The 18816-nt window shown below is 41.9% G+C and overlaps 2 protein-coding genes across 3 annotated transcripts; both read left to right on the forward strand.

Annotated features, from left to right (window-relative positions):
• The first annotated feature begins 230 nt into the window (after positions 1-230).
• LOC140613468 (olfactory receptor 4D9) lies at positions 231-1166 on the forward strand. Its single transcript, XM_072791983.1, has one exon. The coding sequence runs from the start codon at positions 231-233 to the stop codon at positions 1164-1166; it is 936 nt and encodes a 311-aa protein (XP_072648084.1).
• Positions 1167-7550: 6384 nt separating this feature from the next.
• LOC140612816 (olfactory receptor 4D9-like) lies at positions 7551-13698 on the forward strand. 2 transcript variants are annotated; one of them, XM_072790942.1, is made up of 3 exons: positions 7551-7801; positions 8637-8689; positions 10726-13698. In XM_072790942.1, the coding sequence occupies exon 3, from the start codon at positions 10754-10756 to the stop codon at positions 11687-11689; it is 936 nt and encodes a 311-aa protein (XP_072647043.1). In that variant the 5' UTR covers positions 7551-7801; positions 8637-8689; positions 10726-10753; the 3' UTR covers positions 11690-13698. The 2 variants fall into 2 exon arrangements, with proteins under 2 accessions (XP_072647043.1, XP_072647045.1); XM_072790944.1 differs by lacking the exon at positions 8637-8689.
• Positions 13699-18816: the final 5118 nt, after the last annotated feature.

The raw sequence follows: 18816 nt of genomic DNA on the forward strand, positions 1-18816 counted from the left end.
AGTGATAGAACCTATCTACTTGGATAACTGAGTCAAAAACCCAGATAATTTTTCACCTACCTGTGGCATGCTGAATTGCAGGCACAGCGCACACATAGAAAAAGAGCTTCCTCCCAAGGCAAACACCATAACTCAAGGCACGGAAAAGACAACAGTAGATTTTATAACACATTCTTTAACTGCTTTGTTATTTCTTCCAAAGATATACTTGAAAAAGAATCTGTGACCCAATGGATCAGGGAAATTATACGAAAGTGAAAGAATTTCTTTTCCTGGGTATTACTCAGTCTCGAGAGCTGAGCTTGGTCTTGTTTGTCTTCTTGTTTACGGTGTATATGACAACTCTGCTGGGAAACCTCCTCATCATGGTCACTGTGACCTTTGAGTCTCACCTTCATACCCCCATGTACTTCCTGCTCCGCAACCTCTCTGTCTTGGACATCTGCTTCTCCTCCATCACTGCTCCCAAGGTCCTAGTTGATCTTCTATCAAAAAGAAAAACCATCTCCTTCAATGGCTGTGTCACTCAAATGTTTTTCTTCCACCTTCTGGGAGGAGCAGATGTTTTTTCTCTCTCTGTGATGGCCTTTGATCGCTACGTGGCCATCTCAAGACCCCTTCACTATATGACAATCATGAGTAAGGAACGATGTACTAGCCTGGTGCTGGCCTCCTGGGTGGGGGGCTTTGTCCACTCCATCGTGCAGATTTCCCTGTTGCTTCCACTCCCCTTCTGTGGACCCAATGTTCTTGACACTTTCTACTGCGATGTCCCCCAGGTCCTCAAGCTCGCCTGTACAGACACCATCTCTCTGGAGATCCTGATGATTTCTAATAATGGATTAGTCAGTTGGCTTATTTTCTTCTTTCTCCTCATATCTTACACGGTCATTCTGATGATGCTGAGGTCTCATGCTGGGGAGGGAAGGAGGAAAGCCATCTCCACCTGCACCTCCCACATCACTGTGGTAACCTTACACTTTGTGCCCTGTATCTATGTCTATGCCCGGCCCTTTACTGCCCTCCCCACAGATAAAGCCATCTCTGTCACCTTCACGGTCATCTCCCCTTTGCTCAATCCTATGATCTACACCCTGAGGAACCAGGAAATGAAGTCAGCCATGAGGAGATTAAAGAAACGACTAGGGCATTCAGAAAGGATTTAAATTCTTTGAGAATGAAATAGCCCCAAAGAGGTAAATATAGCCATTAAATTTCACTTTCTCAAAATGGGAAGAGATCACTTTAATGCCAAAAACAAAGAGGCATCTACGGATGTCACAGAGTCCTTGAAGAAGTTGGTTCTGTAATATAGTATGTGCTAAGGACCTATAGGTGACACTGCTCTAAGGTGAAGCTCATTAATCACTTCCATTACTTACTTTCAATTATTCATTCTGCAAATATTTTATAGAGCATGCATTATATGCCTGACAGTGCTAGGATTCAGATTGCTGCAAAAAGATTAAATACAGTCACTTCCCTAGAGCCATACCCCAAAATGTTCTAATAACGATATGAGCAAAGTGCTGTGGAAATATGGTAGGCACTTTACCTAAGAGCTTCAAAAGGCACTTTACAGTGAGTAGATCTTTTCAAGGGGAAAAGACAGAAAAAAAAAAAAAAGAACAATGAAAGAAACCAGTATTACAAATGGAGAGAATGGTGTAAGAACATGCCACGTTGCACAAGTGCAATGGTGAGCTCAATGTAGCCATGAAGTAGCACACTCATGGACTGAATACCACCAGTTAACATTTATAAGGAAAGTCAGGAAAGCAGAACTCCATTTGTGGCCTCTTAAGAAATTCAAATCCATGATTTCTATTGGGAAGAGAAAATCTTCAAATCACTTTGAGGCCATTGTTTCCCCCTAGACAGAAGGAGGTAATGTGGTGAGTGGGAGCGTTCATCAAGAAATAACAGATGGGTAAAGGCTGTAGACAGCTCACCTGGATCTGTGCAAGGCTTAATCAAATAGAGATGCTAAGCACTCCCCTGGGAGAAAAACTGACTCCTCATTGCATAGTAGGATTATCCCAATCACAGATGAGTCAGCCCCAAATTCTTCATTGTATCTGCATATATGGACCCCACAACTCTTTAACACTTTCCACTCTGTCCATTAAAAGGTAAAGGAAGGGTCATAAAAAGCATGAAGGTTTAATCATTGGATTTGGGAATTTGCTAGTCTTTGCAGTGAAAGGGATGAGAATGATACTAGGAGGTTTACCTAGCAATCCAACTGATGTTTTGCTGGTATCTATTGATTTTATTAGACTGTGTTTCTCTTCATGATAAAGCTCAAGCCACAGAAGCTGGCACTCATCTGTTAATCAAAGTAGATCAAACACTGTGACAAAAACATCTAAAACCAAAGAACTTAATGAGCAGATTAAAAATTTATTTCCTGCTTGTAGCATGGGCCAATGCTGGTCTTTAGAAAGGGCTGTTCCATGCAGGTTTCTTCCACCTTTAGGTCCACCTTTTTCAAGGTCCTTAGAATCTCTCCATTCATCCAGCAAATGGAGAAAGGAAGAGAGGATTAAGAATCATGGAGATGGGGCTGCATCTGGGTGGCTCAGTTGGTTGAGTGTCTGACTCTTGGTTTCAGCTGGGGTTGTGATCTCAGAGTCATGAGATTGAGCCCCACTCAGGGCTTCATGCTCAGCAGGGATTCTGCTTCCCCTCCCTCTCTCTCCCTCTGCCCTTCCCCCTACTCATGCACGTGTGTGATCTCTCTCTCTCTCTCAAATAAATAAATAAATATTTTTTTAAAAAAATTTAGAGAATGATGGGGAGAGGGGAAGGGCCATTATTGGCCAATCCTGGAAGTGGTATGTTCCACTTCTGATCACATTCCATTGGCCAGCCCTTGTTCATATAATCCCAATTTATTGCAAGGGAATCTGGAAAATGTAATCTACTTCTATTCCCAGAAAGAAAAGGAGAACATGAAAAATTGTGAACTCTAATGATCTCTTCTACATCTATGGTTCGTTGCTAAGAAATCACAACTGGATGAGATTACAAAGACTAAGACTTTGTCTCTAAAGGATTCTCTTAATGTATAGATGTGCTGGAAATACTGCTGGACCCTTGGAATGCACAGAAAACTAAACTGAAATGGAAGAAATTTGTGGAAAGGAAATTTAAAGGAAGGGGAAGGTGATCAAGGTAATCGTGGGAGTTAGAGTGACAGTAAACTGGAAGGTCAGATCCCAAAAGATAAAACGCTGGAGTAAAGTGCCCAAAAAAGATTGGCCTGGTAGACACCCTTTATAGAAGACAACCCTCACTTACCCCTGTAGTTGCCATCGGATAATTGTAAACAACTTTTATTAATCCAGAAGCTCCTACAGAGATGAGTATCTTTTTTCTTTGTTGATTGTCCTTTCCTATATTCTGTTCTATTCCCACCACTCAAAATATGTTCTGAATCATTTTCCAATATTAGACATATTTCCCCAAGCATTAAAATAAAGGCATAAATTTGTCTTTGGCTAGATCCATCTGCAGACCAAGTGACCATTTACTACCTGGCTCCATCTTTGCTTTGGTATCATTGTTCTCCAGATTTTAGGTACTTTTCACAATGACACCTTTTTTTTCCTACCTCTATATTGATTCTACCTTGAGCAAAACCTTTGACTGGGTGGAATTTCAGGTAACCAAATATGTTTACAATCAGAGTTTGTGTTCCCAGATGACAACAACCCAGCAAAAGGTGCCCATGAAGCTGCCTCGGACTGCTTACACATGCAAAACAACCCGATCACACACAGTGAGGAAAAGTATTTGAATTCAAGAAAACAGCATTAAATTTATTTCCTTGCAATATGACATTACATAATTACTAGGATTAATCTATATTTTTCTCCAGGTAGAGACATGTCCTTAGGTAACTATTACATATAAACTGATTCTATCTTATCTTACGCAGGTCATGTATACTTGGTCCTACCACCTGTGACTTTTTTCTATATAAGGAAGGTTGATTTTAAATTTCCACAGTATTTTTTAAACAAATAAACATATCTATATATACAAACCAGCTGGTTTAGGAGTGATCCTGCCATTGTGGACTTCTTTGAGAAACTCAAACTCTTTCAAGTTTGGAAGAGTTGTCAACATAGCTCTTATTCAATAAAGAAGACTATTAGTTCAGTACTGTGTTAGTAATCTATTACTCCAAAATTTAGTGGCTTAAAACAACACATTTGTGTATGTTGGGAACCAGGCATGGCTTAACTAAGTCTTCTGCTTCAGGGTCTCTCACAAGATGACAATCAATGTGTCAGCTGAGAGCTGTTGTCTCATCTCAAGGCTCAACTAGGGAAGGATCTGCTTCCAACTTCATTCACATGATTGCTGGCCAGAACCATGAGCTATTGGACTGAGGGCTTCAGTTTCCTACTGGCTGCTGCTGGAGGCCACCCTCAGGTCCTTGCCATGTGAACCTCTCCAGCATGGCAGCTTCCTTCATCAGAGTGAGAAATCAAGGCAAAAGAATGTGCAGCAAAATAGAAGTCAGTCTTTTATAGCCTAATCTTGGAAGTGACATCCTATCACATTTGCTGTACTCTATTCATTAGAAGCAAGTCACTAAATTCAGTCCACACACAAAAGGAGGGGATTGCACAGGAGCATGAATATCAGGTCCAGGACTGGCAAGTTCTAGAAGTAAATTATGAACAATTATTGCAAATTATGAAAGAAACCTAAAATTAATTTGTTCAGAGAAAGCTACAAAGGACAAAAAAAAAAAGGGTAGTAAGAAATGTCCAAGGCAATTCAGATGTATTGGGCCCTTATGACAAGCAGAATAATAGTGCCAGAGACAGCAAGAGAATTATTTATTAATAATAATGATCAAAAATAATAATAATAATAGTAATGATCAGATCAAAATATCAGACTAGATCAACTTTTTTATTTGCTTTAAAATTTTAAGTATTTAAGTAATCTTTATACCAATGCAAGGCTCAAACTCATGACCCCAAGATCAAGAATTGCATGCTCCTCTGACTGAGCCAACCAGGCACACCTCAGATCAACTTTTTTAAAAGATTTTATTTTTAAGTAATCCCTACACCCAACATGAGGCTTTAACTCACAACCCCAAGATCAAGAGTCACATGCTTTACCAACTGAACCAGCCAGGACCTGCTACTATAGACATTTTAAGTTGGAGGTATGCAATAGTCAAGTGAGACCATCCTTAGATCTGTGGTGACAGACAAGGTTTCAAAAATGATACAGGGAACGAGATGAGGAGCAACCTGCAACTCTCCGCTTTCAGGACCTGGAATCATAGGAATCATAGGGCCTGGAACATGGTAGACGCTCAAAAAATACTTTGCAATTGGATATTTAATGAATGATAGTACCAACATATCTTCTATCTGCTTATATTCCCTCTTGGTATGAGAAGTTTGGTGGGAAACAAGGAGAAAATGCATTTCCCAAACTTTATGATGATTCTGATGATGCATATCAATAGGGCAACAAGCAAACCATCTGCCTAGAAAGAAAAAATTGGAATGATCTGAAACACACTCTACCGGGAGTTCTGTTCATTTTCCCTGAGTTCCTACATCTTTTTTTTTTTTAATTTTTTTTTTTTTTTTATTTATGATAGTCACAGAGAGAGAGAGAGGCAGAGACACAGGCAGAGGGAGAAGCAGGCTCCATGCACCGGGAGCCCGACGTGGGACTCGATCCCGGGTCTCCAGGATCGCGCCCTGGGCCAAAGGTAGGCGCCAAACCGCTGCGCCACCCAGGGATCCCATGAGTTCCTACATCTTAAAGAGGAAGACTCCTGTTTGTCCCCTATGAGCCCTTCAGGCAAAGATATTTGGGCTCTAAGCCCAAGGTCTAGGAGGATTCACCTCCTCTCCTACATTAGGAAAACTACAAAGCCAAAGTGTGTGTGTTTGCACACATCCTCCACTGCATGACTTCTTAATAACACTCAAGGGAGCTTCATCCCAAAAGGAAAGTCTGGCTACTCGAGTGAGCAGTCACAGCCAAAAATAATTCCCTTCGGTGAGCTTCTATGGGTCTGAGGCTGGGAGGAGACTGGTATTCATGTCAGGGACACCACAGAGCAGCGTGATAGGACTGTGGTGGGAAGATGCGGAGGCAATTCTTGGAACTGCCTTTTGCCTCTGACAGTAGGAAAGAAACTGACCCAACCCATCCTCAGATGCACGTCTGCCTTAAAGGAGAATATTCCTTGATAACCAGTGTCTCCTAAGGTCAGTATATGCAACCAAATGGCCAGCTCTACTTCTCAGGTAGGTACTTGAGTTTGGGACCTTTAATGAGGTAATTCTGTTATGAGGGCTCTTTGGTGTGTGCTCATATATCTGACTGTGAGTCTGTGCATGTGTGCCCGTGCACAGCCAATTTTGAAACATCACCATGAATTACAGAAGTGTTCTGAATACTGATAATTATGTATATGAAAGCTACAAGTCATGCTAAGAAGGAGAACTCATTCTTCAACATTAGGAAGGTGACTTGAAGAGGATACCGGGAAATCAGCTTGCAAAGAGATGGGGTGACACCCGCATGCTGGGTGGTTAGGCTGGGGTTTCCCTCAGCTGAGGATTCTGTGAAGCTCAACAAGCCTGTCTACCCAGACATGTTTCTGAAGAAGTGCTCAGGAGTTTGAGTTTGTTCTGGCCAGAAACAAAACCAAAAGCCAACTCATAAACGATACTTGTCTGTTTTCTTTCTTCTTTTTTGTTCCAAACAGACATGTTGATACACAAGGACTCTCTTTTAACCTCCGTGTTTTACTTTCCTAGTTGCACATCCCTTTTGTGCCCAGAAGAGCACCATTTTGGGTCTTTCTTGGTGGTCTGGGTGACTTGGTCATATTCGTGACTAATTTCTGCATAGAACCCCATCCACGTGAGTTTCAAAGCCCATTCTCTCGACCCCTATGACAAATGGCCCCTGGGCATTCTTGATGCCAACCATTTTTCTTACCATCACCCATCACGTTATAGTTAAATATCAAGAAACAACCTGAGGTTTATTGAGATTTGACTGCTGGTAGGCAATGAGCAGTACCCAGGCTTGACTAGTCATAAGGCAATTGAGGCAATATTATTTAGAAATATTAGAAATCGCCCACATCAATGGGTCCCCTTAATATTGCTCTGTGCCATGCAGACCTCGCCTACTTTCAAAAGGACTGAAGGCAACAAATGCTCCCATTTCACTGATGAAAAGACTGACCTTCTGGGGGTTTGCTGTCTTCAAAGATTCCACCATCTCTCTGTGAAGGCACCAGAGCTCCTGCCGCCCCCAAGCTGGCATCTTTCCTCTGCATCATAGTGCTTCCTGCCACCATTCAAAATACAAACAAAACAAAATCCTCCGTGCATTATGTAACACACTGCATTCGTTCTGATCATTTTATCTTTAAAATTTTTTTTTTGATCTTTACTCAGAAGGAAATGTCTGACCCCTTTAAAAATGAAAAAGGTTTGAAGGCAATGAAACTGTCTGAGAGTGATGGATGGGGCCACAGATCAGTGGCAGGAAGCCTAGACCATTAACTTCTGTGGCTTGGGCTTCAAAGGAAAGAGAAGGCGAAGCTGGTGAGGAGGACGTTCTGTTGCAATGAGAAAATGGGGGAGCAAGTACAGAGCGGTCAGAGGGCCCTGCAGAGCCTGGCAGGCCCGCGCTGGCTTCCAGTGAGGACCCAACACGGAAGGAGGGAGTGCCAGTGACACGAAACGGTATCTGTCCCGACATTCCTTCCACTGGGAACAAGGACTGTCCAGTAAGTACTGGCAGCGGGGAAGGGGAGTTGCATCCTGATTTTAACAGAGAGGACCGGGCCCTGAGCAGAGGAGAGTATCCCAGGAGATGGCAAGAGGGCTGGTCAGCGTCACAGAGACCAGGCCTGCTCTGGTCGCTGCTGGCCGGCCATCAGGGAAGTCAGGCTTCGGGGGACCTCGCACACAGACAGAGAGACAGAGGCCGTCCTGCCCGGTGATTACGTTCAGGGGAACAGTTCTCAGGAAAAACTACATTCAGAAAAACTGCATTGCAAGAAATCCATGTGCAAGCCCTTTTTAGTAAGTGCACCGAGAAAGGGCGCTCAGGGGCCTAGGGCATGTGTGCCCTGCAGCACAGCAAATGCTCCTGGCAGCTCTGGGCTCCCAGGCTGGCATCTTAAGGGGGGGCTGGGGCCATCCTAGGGACACGTTCCTCTGCTCCCGGGGCCCTGATAGACATGGGTCCTGTCTCAGTGCAGAGCTCTGGGCAGAGTCGTTCTGCACCAAGAGTTCCACGGCTCTCTAGGGCACGGGAGGCTTTTGGGGGGCAGATGAAATGTTCCTTATCCTGATTGTAGGGGTGGCTTCTAGGTCTGTGTATACGTCAAAAGGCATCACCTTGTGCCCTTAAATGTATGCACCTTATCACATGCAAGTTACACTGTAACAAACCTGATTTTCTTTTTCCTTTTAAGAGAAAGAGCTTTTTTTTTGTTTTTAAGAGAAAGAGTTGCAAAGGGAGATTTTATTGTAAACGGTTGATAAAATCGCAAAAGCCAGATGCCTGTCACCAACCACCCAAAGCAGTACTTATTGTAGATGTTCTCTTTACAACAGGCTGGGAAGCAAGAGGAAAGCATTGAATTCGGATTTACAGAAAGTGAAGCTTGGTAATAAAAGATTTTCCAAAAATGTGTTTCTTTACAAAATGTAAATGTTCTCAAGTTTGATCTGCTTTTTAAGAAACTAATGGATTTTAGTTCTTAGAGCAGTTTAGGTTTACAGAAACATTAAACAGGAAAGTACAGAGAGCTCCGCACATTCCCTATTCCCACCAGTTTCTCCATTATTAACACTTTGCATGCGTGTGTGCCACATTCATCAACAACGGAGGGACCAAGCTGGATACGTTTATTAACTAAAGTCCTTAGTATGCATCAGTGTTCAGTCTGAGTGTTGTGCATTCTGTAGATTGGACAAATGCATAATGCCACGTATCCATGATTTTTAAAATCCCCAAATATCCCCTATGCCTCCCCTTCTCACCCCTCCCTACCTGCACACCCCAGCCCCTGGCAACCACTAATCTTTCTACTACAATTTGGCCTTTTCCAGAATGACATAGAGTTGGAGTCATACAGTGTGTACCTTTTCAGATGACCTTCTTTCACTTACCAATATGCATTTAAGGACCCTCTTTGTATTCTCATCAGGGCCTCGATAGCTCATTTCTTTTTATAACTGAATAATATTCCATTGTATGGAATGTATCTGCTTTTTATATGCTACATTTGATCATTGTTGCAATTATTTCAAAAAACTCTTATAGGAAAAGTGTAACAGCATCTCCCAGATAATGTTGTAGAAAAGACTGGCCCTGCAAAATGCCAGGAGCTTCTATATGAGGGAACATGTAGTCTGGGGACTCAGATTTAAGAATGAAACCAGTCCATTCAAACTTCACAACCTTATGACACAAACATGATTGTACCCACTTCTACTGATGAGACACAAGCTCAGAGTCATCTACTAATTGAGCCACTTGCTCAATTAATACTGAATTTATATTCAAATTCAGATCTACTGGTTCCAAAACCTGTGCTTTTTGCACAAAACTGAAACCTCTACAAATAGTGAGATGAGGGGAAGTGTCATCCAAATGTAGGTGATGCGAAGGGAGGGAGCCCAAGAAAAGACAGCCATTTGTCTGGTGTGCTGGACGATGAAGTGTTTGCCAAGAGCATCACCCAGAGCAGGGACGATAGCTACCACTTGCCAAGTCCCATGGACAAAAGAGAATAAGACACCAAAGAGAAGAAAAACTGAGAACAAAAGCAGCATATGCTCAAATTGTGTTAGCTACTGCAACACAATTTGCAGTTTGTCCTTGGGGGTGGGGGGCACACAGGAAACTGCTTTTTCTGACCTTACCTCAGTGCTCATCATCGAGTACCATGAAATTTTGCACAGACTATGCCCAACAGATTGTCTGCTGTGGAAGATGATGAGAGAAGCCTCTCTAAGCTTCCATGAGAGCCACAGGCTGTGTTTTATACCTCTCCCCTGTGTGTTTCCCACTTCCTGATGATTAGATACAGGAGTATTTGTTGCAAAACAAAACTATTCTCCTCACTTTTCAGACCATCTAGTGACTTTTCAAGAGGGGATATAGAATATGTAAAATTATGCAAGTGTAAAAAAATATTTTTATTTAAATTTAATTAGCCAACATTAAGTACACACTTAGTTTCAGATGTAGTGTTCAATGATTTATCAGTTGCATAGGACTCCCAGTGCTCATCACATCACGTGCCCCCCTTAATGCCCATCACCCAGTTACCCCACCCACCCCCACTTCCTCTCCTTCAACCCTCAATTTGTTTCCTAGAGTTAAGAGTCTCTCATAGTTTTTCTCCCTCTCTGATGACTTTCCATTCCGTTTTACTTCCCTTCCCTTATGATCCTCTAAGAATTTAATAGCATACTGATTTAGGTGCTTCGATTAAGCATCCATTGGAAACCCATTCTTTGGTTTGCTCTAGAAGAACTCAAAAAACACCACTACTGGAGATAACTCACTGAATTGCAGGCATCTCTCCCCAAAAGGAAAATAATTGTAAAAATAACCGCCGAGACACTCCAGTCCTATAACTCAGGTTCCTTTTGTTTTTAATGATATACTTTCTATCTTCGATTTTCTCCCCAGGTAGTTGAAGGAGAAAACACATGACACAATGGAGCAGGGAAATTATACCAGAGTGAAAGAATTTATTTTTCAAGGACTTACCCAGTCTCGAGAGCTGAGCTTGGTCTTATTTCTTTTTTTATTTTTGGTGTACACATCAACTGTGATGGGAAACCTCCTCATCATGGTCACTGTGACCTGTGAGTCCCGCCTTCATACCCCCATGTACTTCCTGCTCCGCAACCTCTCAGTCTTGGACATCTGCTTCTCCTCCATCACTGCTCCCAAGGTCCTTGTGGACCTTCTGTCAAGGACAAAGACCATCTCCTTCAATGGTTGCATCACTCAGATGTTCTTCTTCCACCTTCTCGGTGGGGCAGACATTTTTTCTCTCTCTGTGATGGCCTTTGACCGCTACATGGCCATCTCCAAGCCCTTGCACTACGTGACCATCATGAGTAGGGGGCGATGCACTGCCCTCATTGTGGCCTCCTGGGTGGGGGGCTTTGTTCACTCCATCGTGCAGATTTCCCTGTTGCTGCCCCTCCCCTTCTGTGGGCCTAATGTTGTTGATGGCTTCTACTGCGATGTCCCCCAGGTCCTCAAACTTGCCTGCACTGACACCTTGGTTCTTGAGGTCTTAATGATTTCCAATAATGGCTTAATCTCTACACTATGGTTTGTCTTCCTCCTTGTGTCCTACACAGTCATTCTGACGATGCTGAGGTCTCATGCTGGGGAGGGCAGGAGGAAAGCCATCTCCACCTGCACTTCCCACATCACTGTGGTGACCCTTCACTTTGTGCCCTGTATCTATGTCTATGCCCGGCCCTTCACTGCCCTCCCCATGGACAGAGCTGTCTCCATCACCTTCACAGTCATCATCCCTGTTCTGAACCCCATGATCTACACCCTGAGGAACCAGGAGATGAAGTCAGCCATGAGGAGACTTAAGAGAAGACTTGGACCTTCTAAAAAAGAATAGATACAATGAAGTCCAGACTGAAAGTCAGAACTGAAAAGTATTTTCTCAACACAGAGTAGAAGACCCCGATCCATAGGCCATCTTAGCCAAAGTTCTCCCTTTGTCCTACAGCAGTGTCCCCGAAAAGGGTGGCGGTCCAAAACAATCTTCTCTGAAAGGTTTTCTCTGAAGAGATTGTTGACCACTAAGGGTCTAGGATCCATAACTTGTTAGCTCTTAATGAGACTCCAAAGCTTACATGGCCCAAACACCTCAGGTGAGGTTTACAGGTGAGGAAATAAGGCCTGAGAGAAAGTTACCTCTCAGTTCTTGAGTTGTGGTTGTTGTTGCCTAATCAGTAATTAGTAAAGTGATATCCAGGGAGCAGGAGTCCAGGCTGGAAAGCCCAGCCACCCCTCCCTTTGAGGAAATCATTTTCCATTGTGAACCATGGAGGATCCAGGTTGCATCTTTCTAGGGAAGCCTCTGAGTTTCCTTTGCAGGAGCTGAGGTAAGTTCCATGTTTTATCTCAGGCTCTGAGATATCTGAGCCTCAGTTAAGTGCATGTTTTACTACTCCTGCTGCCTCATTCTGGATTTGATAAGGTTTGAAACAAGCTCATCCACAAAAATTTCTCCTCTATTGTAGTATTACGAAAGGTGCTTGCTTGTCTTTATCTGACCAATGAGTAGATACCTTAAAGCTTCAGGCCCCTCTAAGAATTTCAACATCATTTTTCAGCCATTCATTCCCAGCCACCCTTCCAGAGGAAGGAACCCTATCCTGTATGCATTGCTAGAATGTGCCTGACTCAAGTCCACAGGGAGCAAAGGCTGAAGAATAAATGGACTTTTCATCATCTAGACCTCCTCTTTAAGAGAATAGAATGCAATATTATATTTGAGTTGGTCTCCTGGCAACCTATTAATTTGTCAAGCAAATAGATGAAATTGGTAGTCAACTAAAATTTGGATTGCATTTGGATCCCAATCTTTTCTCCCATGCAATCTCTGACGGATGCATGAAATAAGAGAAGCAAAGAGTCACTTACATAGCCTGATTCTAAGAAAAACACAAGCAAGGGAAACCTGCTCCAAAATATAGCCCATCCCAAATATCTCTATCACCACTTCATAGTCCTCCCTTGATGCTGGCCCAAAATCCCTGCCCAAAATCTCACTTATTTCATAAGTGAGACACAGTTCATGAGAGACAAGCTAGATAGAACACCACAACTTCAGAAGTTAGATATATATCTGGAGGGCTGTGGCAATCTGCTGGTGGTGATGGTGGAGAGGGAGCAGCTCTGAGCCTATTCTCAGTGGTATCTCTATGGACTAGTCAAAGGCACCAGGTGTCCTCCTAGAATAAAGGAGATGTAGAACAGGAAAGCTGCGTTCGGTGCATGTGAGGAGGTGAGTCCAAGCCCAGGCTGTCAAAGGTAGCCCGACAGACCCAGGTTTGGAAGGATGGAACATTTCAGCACAACACAGCAAGGCGGACACGATGAACAAAATTCACATTCATTTATACCAGATCCTCGATGCATGGTGCTTTATTAAAGTGTGAAGACTTGGAAAATCTTTTGAAAATTTGCATTTGCTTCTTTGGGGTGGTTGTGACTTCCTGCCTAGAAGTAAAATCATTCACCTCACTTTTGACTTCAGCTTTGACTTTGGTATCTAATCACTGACACAACAGAAACGGCAAGAACAGTTCAAACTTCCCTTTGAACCAGAATACAGAATCACATTGTGCCCGAAGTCATATGTTCTTATCTACTCTGGATAAGAACATATGACTTCCTTACAAAGCATTTTTCAAAACTTTTATTTAAGTATGGTGGATATACAATGGTATAATAGTTTCAGGGGCACCAACTAGTGATTCTACAATTCTGTACATCAAGCAATGCTCACCACAAGAAGCGTCCTCACCATCTGTTACCATACAAAGTTACTACAGTATTAGTGCCTCTATGCCTTACTCTATACTTTTCATCTCGGTGACGTATTCACTCTATAACTGGAAGCTTGCTCATCCTCCTCCCCGCCCTTACAAATCATTTTTATTACAAAAAAGAAATAATTTTCTTAAAAATTAAACTTTCCCTTCCTTGTATATTTTTTTTAGCATTTAGTCTTTACCTTCCAGAGGCAAATAATGAATTGAGGATTCACAAGACAAAAAAAACAAAAACAAAAACAATACGTATATGTGTGTATGTCCTGTATGTACACATATGTGTGCTTACATATAGACTGTTTAGTGCAAGAAAACAACATATAGCATGTTGTTAATGTTAAAACACACACACACTTACTTTTAAGAGACTATTAATTGATTGTAGTGTTCTCAAGACTATGGTACTTTTTTTTTTTTTAAAGATTCATTTATTTATTTAAATAATCGCTACCCCCAACGTAAGGCTCATACTCACAACCTGGAAATCAAGAGCCATATGCTCTTCTGACTGAGCCAGTCAGCATCCAAAGACTATGATACTTTAGGGACACCCAGGGGGCTCAGCTGGTTAAGTGTCCAACTCTTGATTTAGGCTCAGGTCATGACCTCAGGGTTTTGAGATCAAGCCCCACATCCGGCTCCATACTGAGCACAGTTTCTGCTTGATATTCTCTCTCTCCCTCTCCCTCTGCCCCACTCCTGCATACTCTCTAAACAAACAAATAAATAAATAAAATCTTTTTTTAAGGATTTTTTTTAACTTAAGTTTTTTTTTTTTTTTTTTATTCATGAGAGACAGACAGAGAGAGAGAGAGAGGCAGAGACACAGGCAGAGGGAGAAGCAGGCTCCATGCAGGGAGCCCGACATGGGACTTGATCCAGGGTCTCTAGGATCATGCCCTGAGCTGAAGGCGGCGCTAAACCACTGAGCCACCAGGGCTGCCCTAAATAAATAAAATCTTAAAAAAAAAAAAAGGGACTATAGTACTTTAGAGTCAAGTGGAATATATTAAAATCCCTTTCCCAAGAAAATATGTTTCTTCTCCTTCAAGGTGATGAGCATGTCTTGCTTGACAACAATTTTTTAACATGTGGATTCTAATGTAAAACATTTAAGTTTTTGCTAAATTGTTCAGTATCTCCCACATTGGGAAGCTGTATTTCTAAAGAAGCTCCTCTTGATTTTTAATGAAGCAAAATGTTCTATGTTTCCTTACCCCTAAAGGGAGTCCTTCCATTTCTGTGACTCTCTCTTTGGTAATCAGAACTTAACTGAGATTCTTATTTCCCGAGATGAAGTCTCAAAACCTTTATCACATGTATTTTCTTTCCCCCAAATCTCAGATCTTTCTGAGATCTGAGTTGATCTGAGAAACAGAAACGACGTTGCACGTGAACTCCTGCACAGATCAAGAGGAGCAGCTCTGTAGATGTCCCCCCTGAGTTCATCCGCGGTCATCTTCAAGGCTCCACAGATAAGAGTTGGAAATCTCTGCGAGGAGCAGCCTGTGTCGTTGCAGTGGTTCTGCAACCTCAGTGGGCATCGAATCACTGAGCTGTTTAAGTTAAAATGCAAACATCCCAGGCACCATCTCCAGGAGATCCAAGAGTTGTCATGGATACCAGGAATCCGCACCCACTTCTGGGCGGCCCTGGTGTGAAGGGCCTCTGTCTCACCACACGGACTGCCCCAACTCTAAGGGGTGTGATGTCATTAGTAGGTCTGCACATGCATTTTTTTTAATGAAATTGAATAGTCAAGGGGAGAATAAAAGAGCACAGAATTCTTCAAATAGTAAAATAGCATTGTTTACTCAAAACTTTATTTCAGATATGTCCTAGAGTATAGTGGTCTTGATGTAAATAAAACATAGTTATTTGCAGGTGCTTCAGTGAAAAAAGCTTGAAAACCACTGGGCAGGGCGTACTGTCTGCTTGGACTTTGTGAAGCCCCCAAACCATCAGTTCCAGTTACCAAACCCTCAGACCCATCAATATGGAACAGCATGCCTTGAGCTCGGCTCCAGTCCCTTTCCCACCGCTGCCCAATGTCAGCACGCAGGGAACAGGTGATAGGAGGAGACATGTTCTGAATCCTGAAGGTCAGTGGGCCTGTCTGAATAAACCAGGAAATTCTAGAAGGCTGAAAGTCCACAGAAGTAGGCGACGGTAGGGGTCCCAAAGGGTGGAGGGTCTCCTATCCTCCTCAGCCCCACATGCTGGACCAACCTCACAACACTGAAAAATCACTTTGCAAAAATCCCACGCCTTTGAGAAAGAACTGACATCCAAGGCAACACGCACCTTTGCTAAAGAAATGAAAATGTGCACCAGACCATGTTAAAGCAGTTATTGCTTACATCCTTTTTAACATAGAACTTGTCAAAAGAAACATCAACCCTGAAGACCAAGACCTCAGAGGCAAGTTTGTTAAAAACTGGTACGATGGGTGACACCAGAAGTAACTGCAGAGGACACTCAACACCTCCCTTTACGGTGACATCTCCCTTCTTTGTTTCCTTTTTTTTTGCCTTCTTTCTTCCCTTCCTGCCTTCCTCCTCTTCCTCCATCTTCTTTTCCTTCTCTAGGCTCCCACTGTTTCTCTCTCTCTTCCCTCCCCCTCATCCTTTTCTTTTTTCGTGTCTGATTTCTTCTAAAATTTCTCCTCTGCGTGCGCCTCCCTGCTCACCCCTGACTCAGGATGAGGAGGGGACTAGTGTGGTCTCCAAACTCTGCTTGCTCTCAAGTTAGGGCACTTAGGGCAGCCCCTCAGTGGCCCTACAATTCTCACTTCATTAACCTGTCTTTCACTTCTCACTTCCCATTAATAGTTTGAAAATGATGTGGAGCTTCTGATGCCTTGAACCCATTCCTTCTCCTTATCCCTTGCGAAGTTAATTTTTTTTTCTTTAAAATTACAAAGAAAAAAATTTCCTCTGTGTCTTTAGACACAATCACATAGAGACCTCTTTCTGGATCTGGAGGTTTGACACACCTGCGACTTAGCCTGCTCTATCACTCAGCTTCTATTAGCCCACTATCCCCCAAGAAATGGAAAAAGACTGCAAAAAAAATTATCCAGAGTTCACATAAAACTGTTAACGATCTCAATCTGAATTCCAGTCTCCACTCCATTCTATCATTCCTCCAATAAGTACTTTTTTATGTTTGATTGTTGATTCCGTTTCCATTACTGAAAGCCTGCACAGTGCTAGAAACCTGACATTTTTGTCTATGGAGGTATAATTTATATACAGTGATATTCACCACTGTAAGGTATATAGTTCTATGAGACTTGACTAAGGCATAAAGTCATGTAACCACCATTATAATCAAGATTTTGAGTGTTTCCATCACCTCGGAAAGTTCCCTTGTGCCACTTTGCACCCACACTGCTCTCTACCTCCACAGGCAAAACGTCCTCAGTGACGTGAGATCTTGGGGCATCATGTGAAGTCCTCTCAGGCTCCCAGAATGCTGTCTCTGGTCTGTCTTCTGTGCTTACAGTTTTCCCTTTTCCAGAAAGCCATAAGGCTATCTCCCCATATGGCTTATGCCACTCTGCATGACACTTCTGAAATGTACCCTGTTCCCAGGGGCATCAGGAGCTCATTCCTTCCTCATGTTGATGGTTTTCCATGCCTTGGCTGCTTCCCCTACTCACCAGTCAAGGACATTTCGTTTGCTTCCAGTTTTTGGAGATGATGACTAATGTTGCTATGAACATTTACACGTAGATCTCTGTGTAAACGTGTGTTTTCGCACCTCTTGGACAAATACCTAAAAATCGGGTTGCTGGTAAAATAAGTGTGTTTACTTTTACAGAAATTTCTAAACTCTTTTCCTAAGAGGCGATACCATTTGCATTCCCACCAGCAACATACAGGAGTTCTTAGTTACGTCTCATCCTTGTCAGCACTTCGTATTGTTAGCATTAAGATTTTGTTTTTTAAGCATTCTAACAGGTGTGTAGTATAATTTTACAATGCATTTTCCGAATGGCTAATAATGTTGAGTATCTTTCTATGTACTTGCCTGCCATTTGTATTTCTTCTTTGGGAAAATGTCTGTTCAGATCTGTAACCAGTTTTGTATTAGGTTGTTTGTTTTCTTATTATTGCACCATAAGAGGTTTTTTGTTTTTGTTTTTTAACAAATTCCGAATACAAGAATTATCAGATAAGATTTTGGCAAATATTTTTCTCCCAATCTATGACATGTCTTTTTCTTTAAGAGTATTTTTAGACAAGCAGAAGTTTTGGGGTTAAATTTATTATTAATCTTAGGGACACTTTTCATGGCCTATTTAAGAATTTTTTTGCCTAAACAGTAGTCACAAAGATTTTCTCTTATATTTTCCAGAAAAAAAATACTTGACAGTTTCAGGCCTATAAAAAAAAAAAAAACCTATCTTTTTGAAGCTTGAAATATGGTGATTTATGACAAGACATTCCCCTGCAAGGTGGGTGCTCTATTTAAAAACCTTGAGAGACAAACTTCAAGGCTGAGCTTCCTCTTTGATGGAAAAGTTACAAAGGAAACCGAATAAAATTTAACTCACAAGAAAAGCAAAAATTTAAAATGCCACTATTCTAAAGGCCCTTTCCTTAGAAATACCTTAACTTCAGGGGCACCAGGGTAGCTCAGTGGTTAAGCATCTGCCTTCAACTCAGGTCCCAATCCCTAGATTCTGGGATTAAGTCTGCATCAGGCTCCTCACAGGGAGCCTTCCTCTCCTCCTGTCTATGTCTCTGCCTCTGTATGTGTATGTGTATGTGTGTGTGTGTGTCTCATAAATAAATAAATAAATAAATAAATAAATAAATAAATAAAATCTTTAAAAAAAAAAACAAAACAAAAACATTCAGACCATAGCACCCAGTTAGAGAGATTTCAAAAAGACCAAAAATGTAACAGATAAATTTTAAGTAAATAATAATCTGGAGAAAATATAGCATCATTTTGGAATATAATCTCAGAATAGGGAAACATTTTCTAAGCAAGAAATTTTAAAGCCCCTCCTCAAAAATAAATAAATGGATAATCAATTTGACGACATTAAAAGTCTTACATTTAAAAAAAAAAAGTCTTACATTTCTGCATAGCACAAAAATCTCAAAAGAAAAGGGGCAAACGGTAAGTCTGGGAAATACATTCGCAAAACATCTCTAAATCGGTATTT

This window comes from Canis lupus, chromosome 21 (genome assembly GCF_048164855.1).
Source record: "Canis lupus baileyi chromosome 21, mCanLup2.hap1, whole genome shotgun sequence".
In the NCBI taxonomy this organism is placed as follows: Eukaryota; Metazoa; Chordata; class Mammalia; order Carnivora; family Canidae; genus Canis; species Canis lupus.

Coding starts and splice junctions, on each gene's coding strand:
- LOC140613468 (XM_072791983.1), top strand. CDS start 231: ATGGATCAGGGAAATTATACGAAAGTGAAAGAATTTCTTTTCCTGGGT.
- LOC140612816 (XM_072790942.1), top strand. CDS start 10,754: ATGGAGCAGGGAAATTATACCAGAGTGAAAGAATTTATTTTTCAAGGA.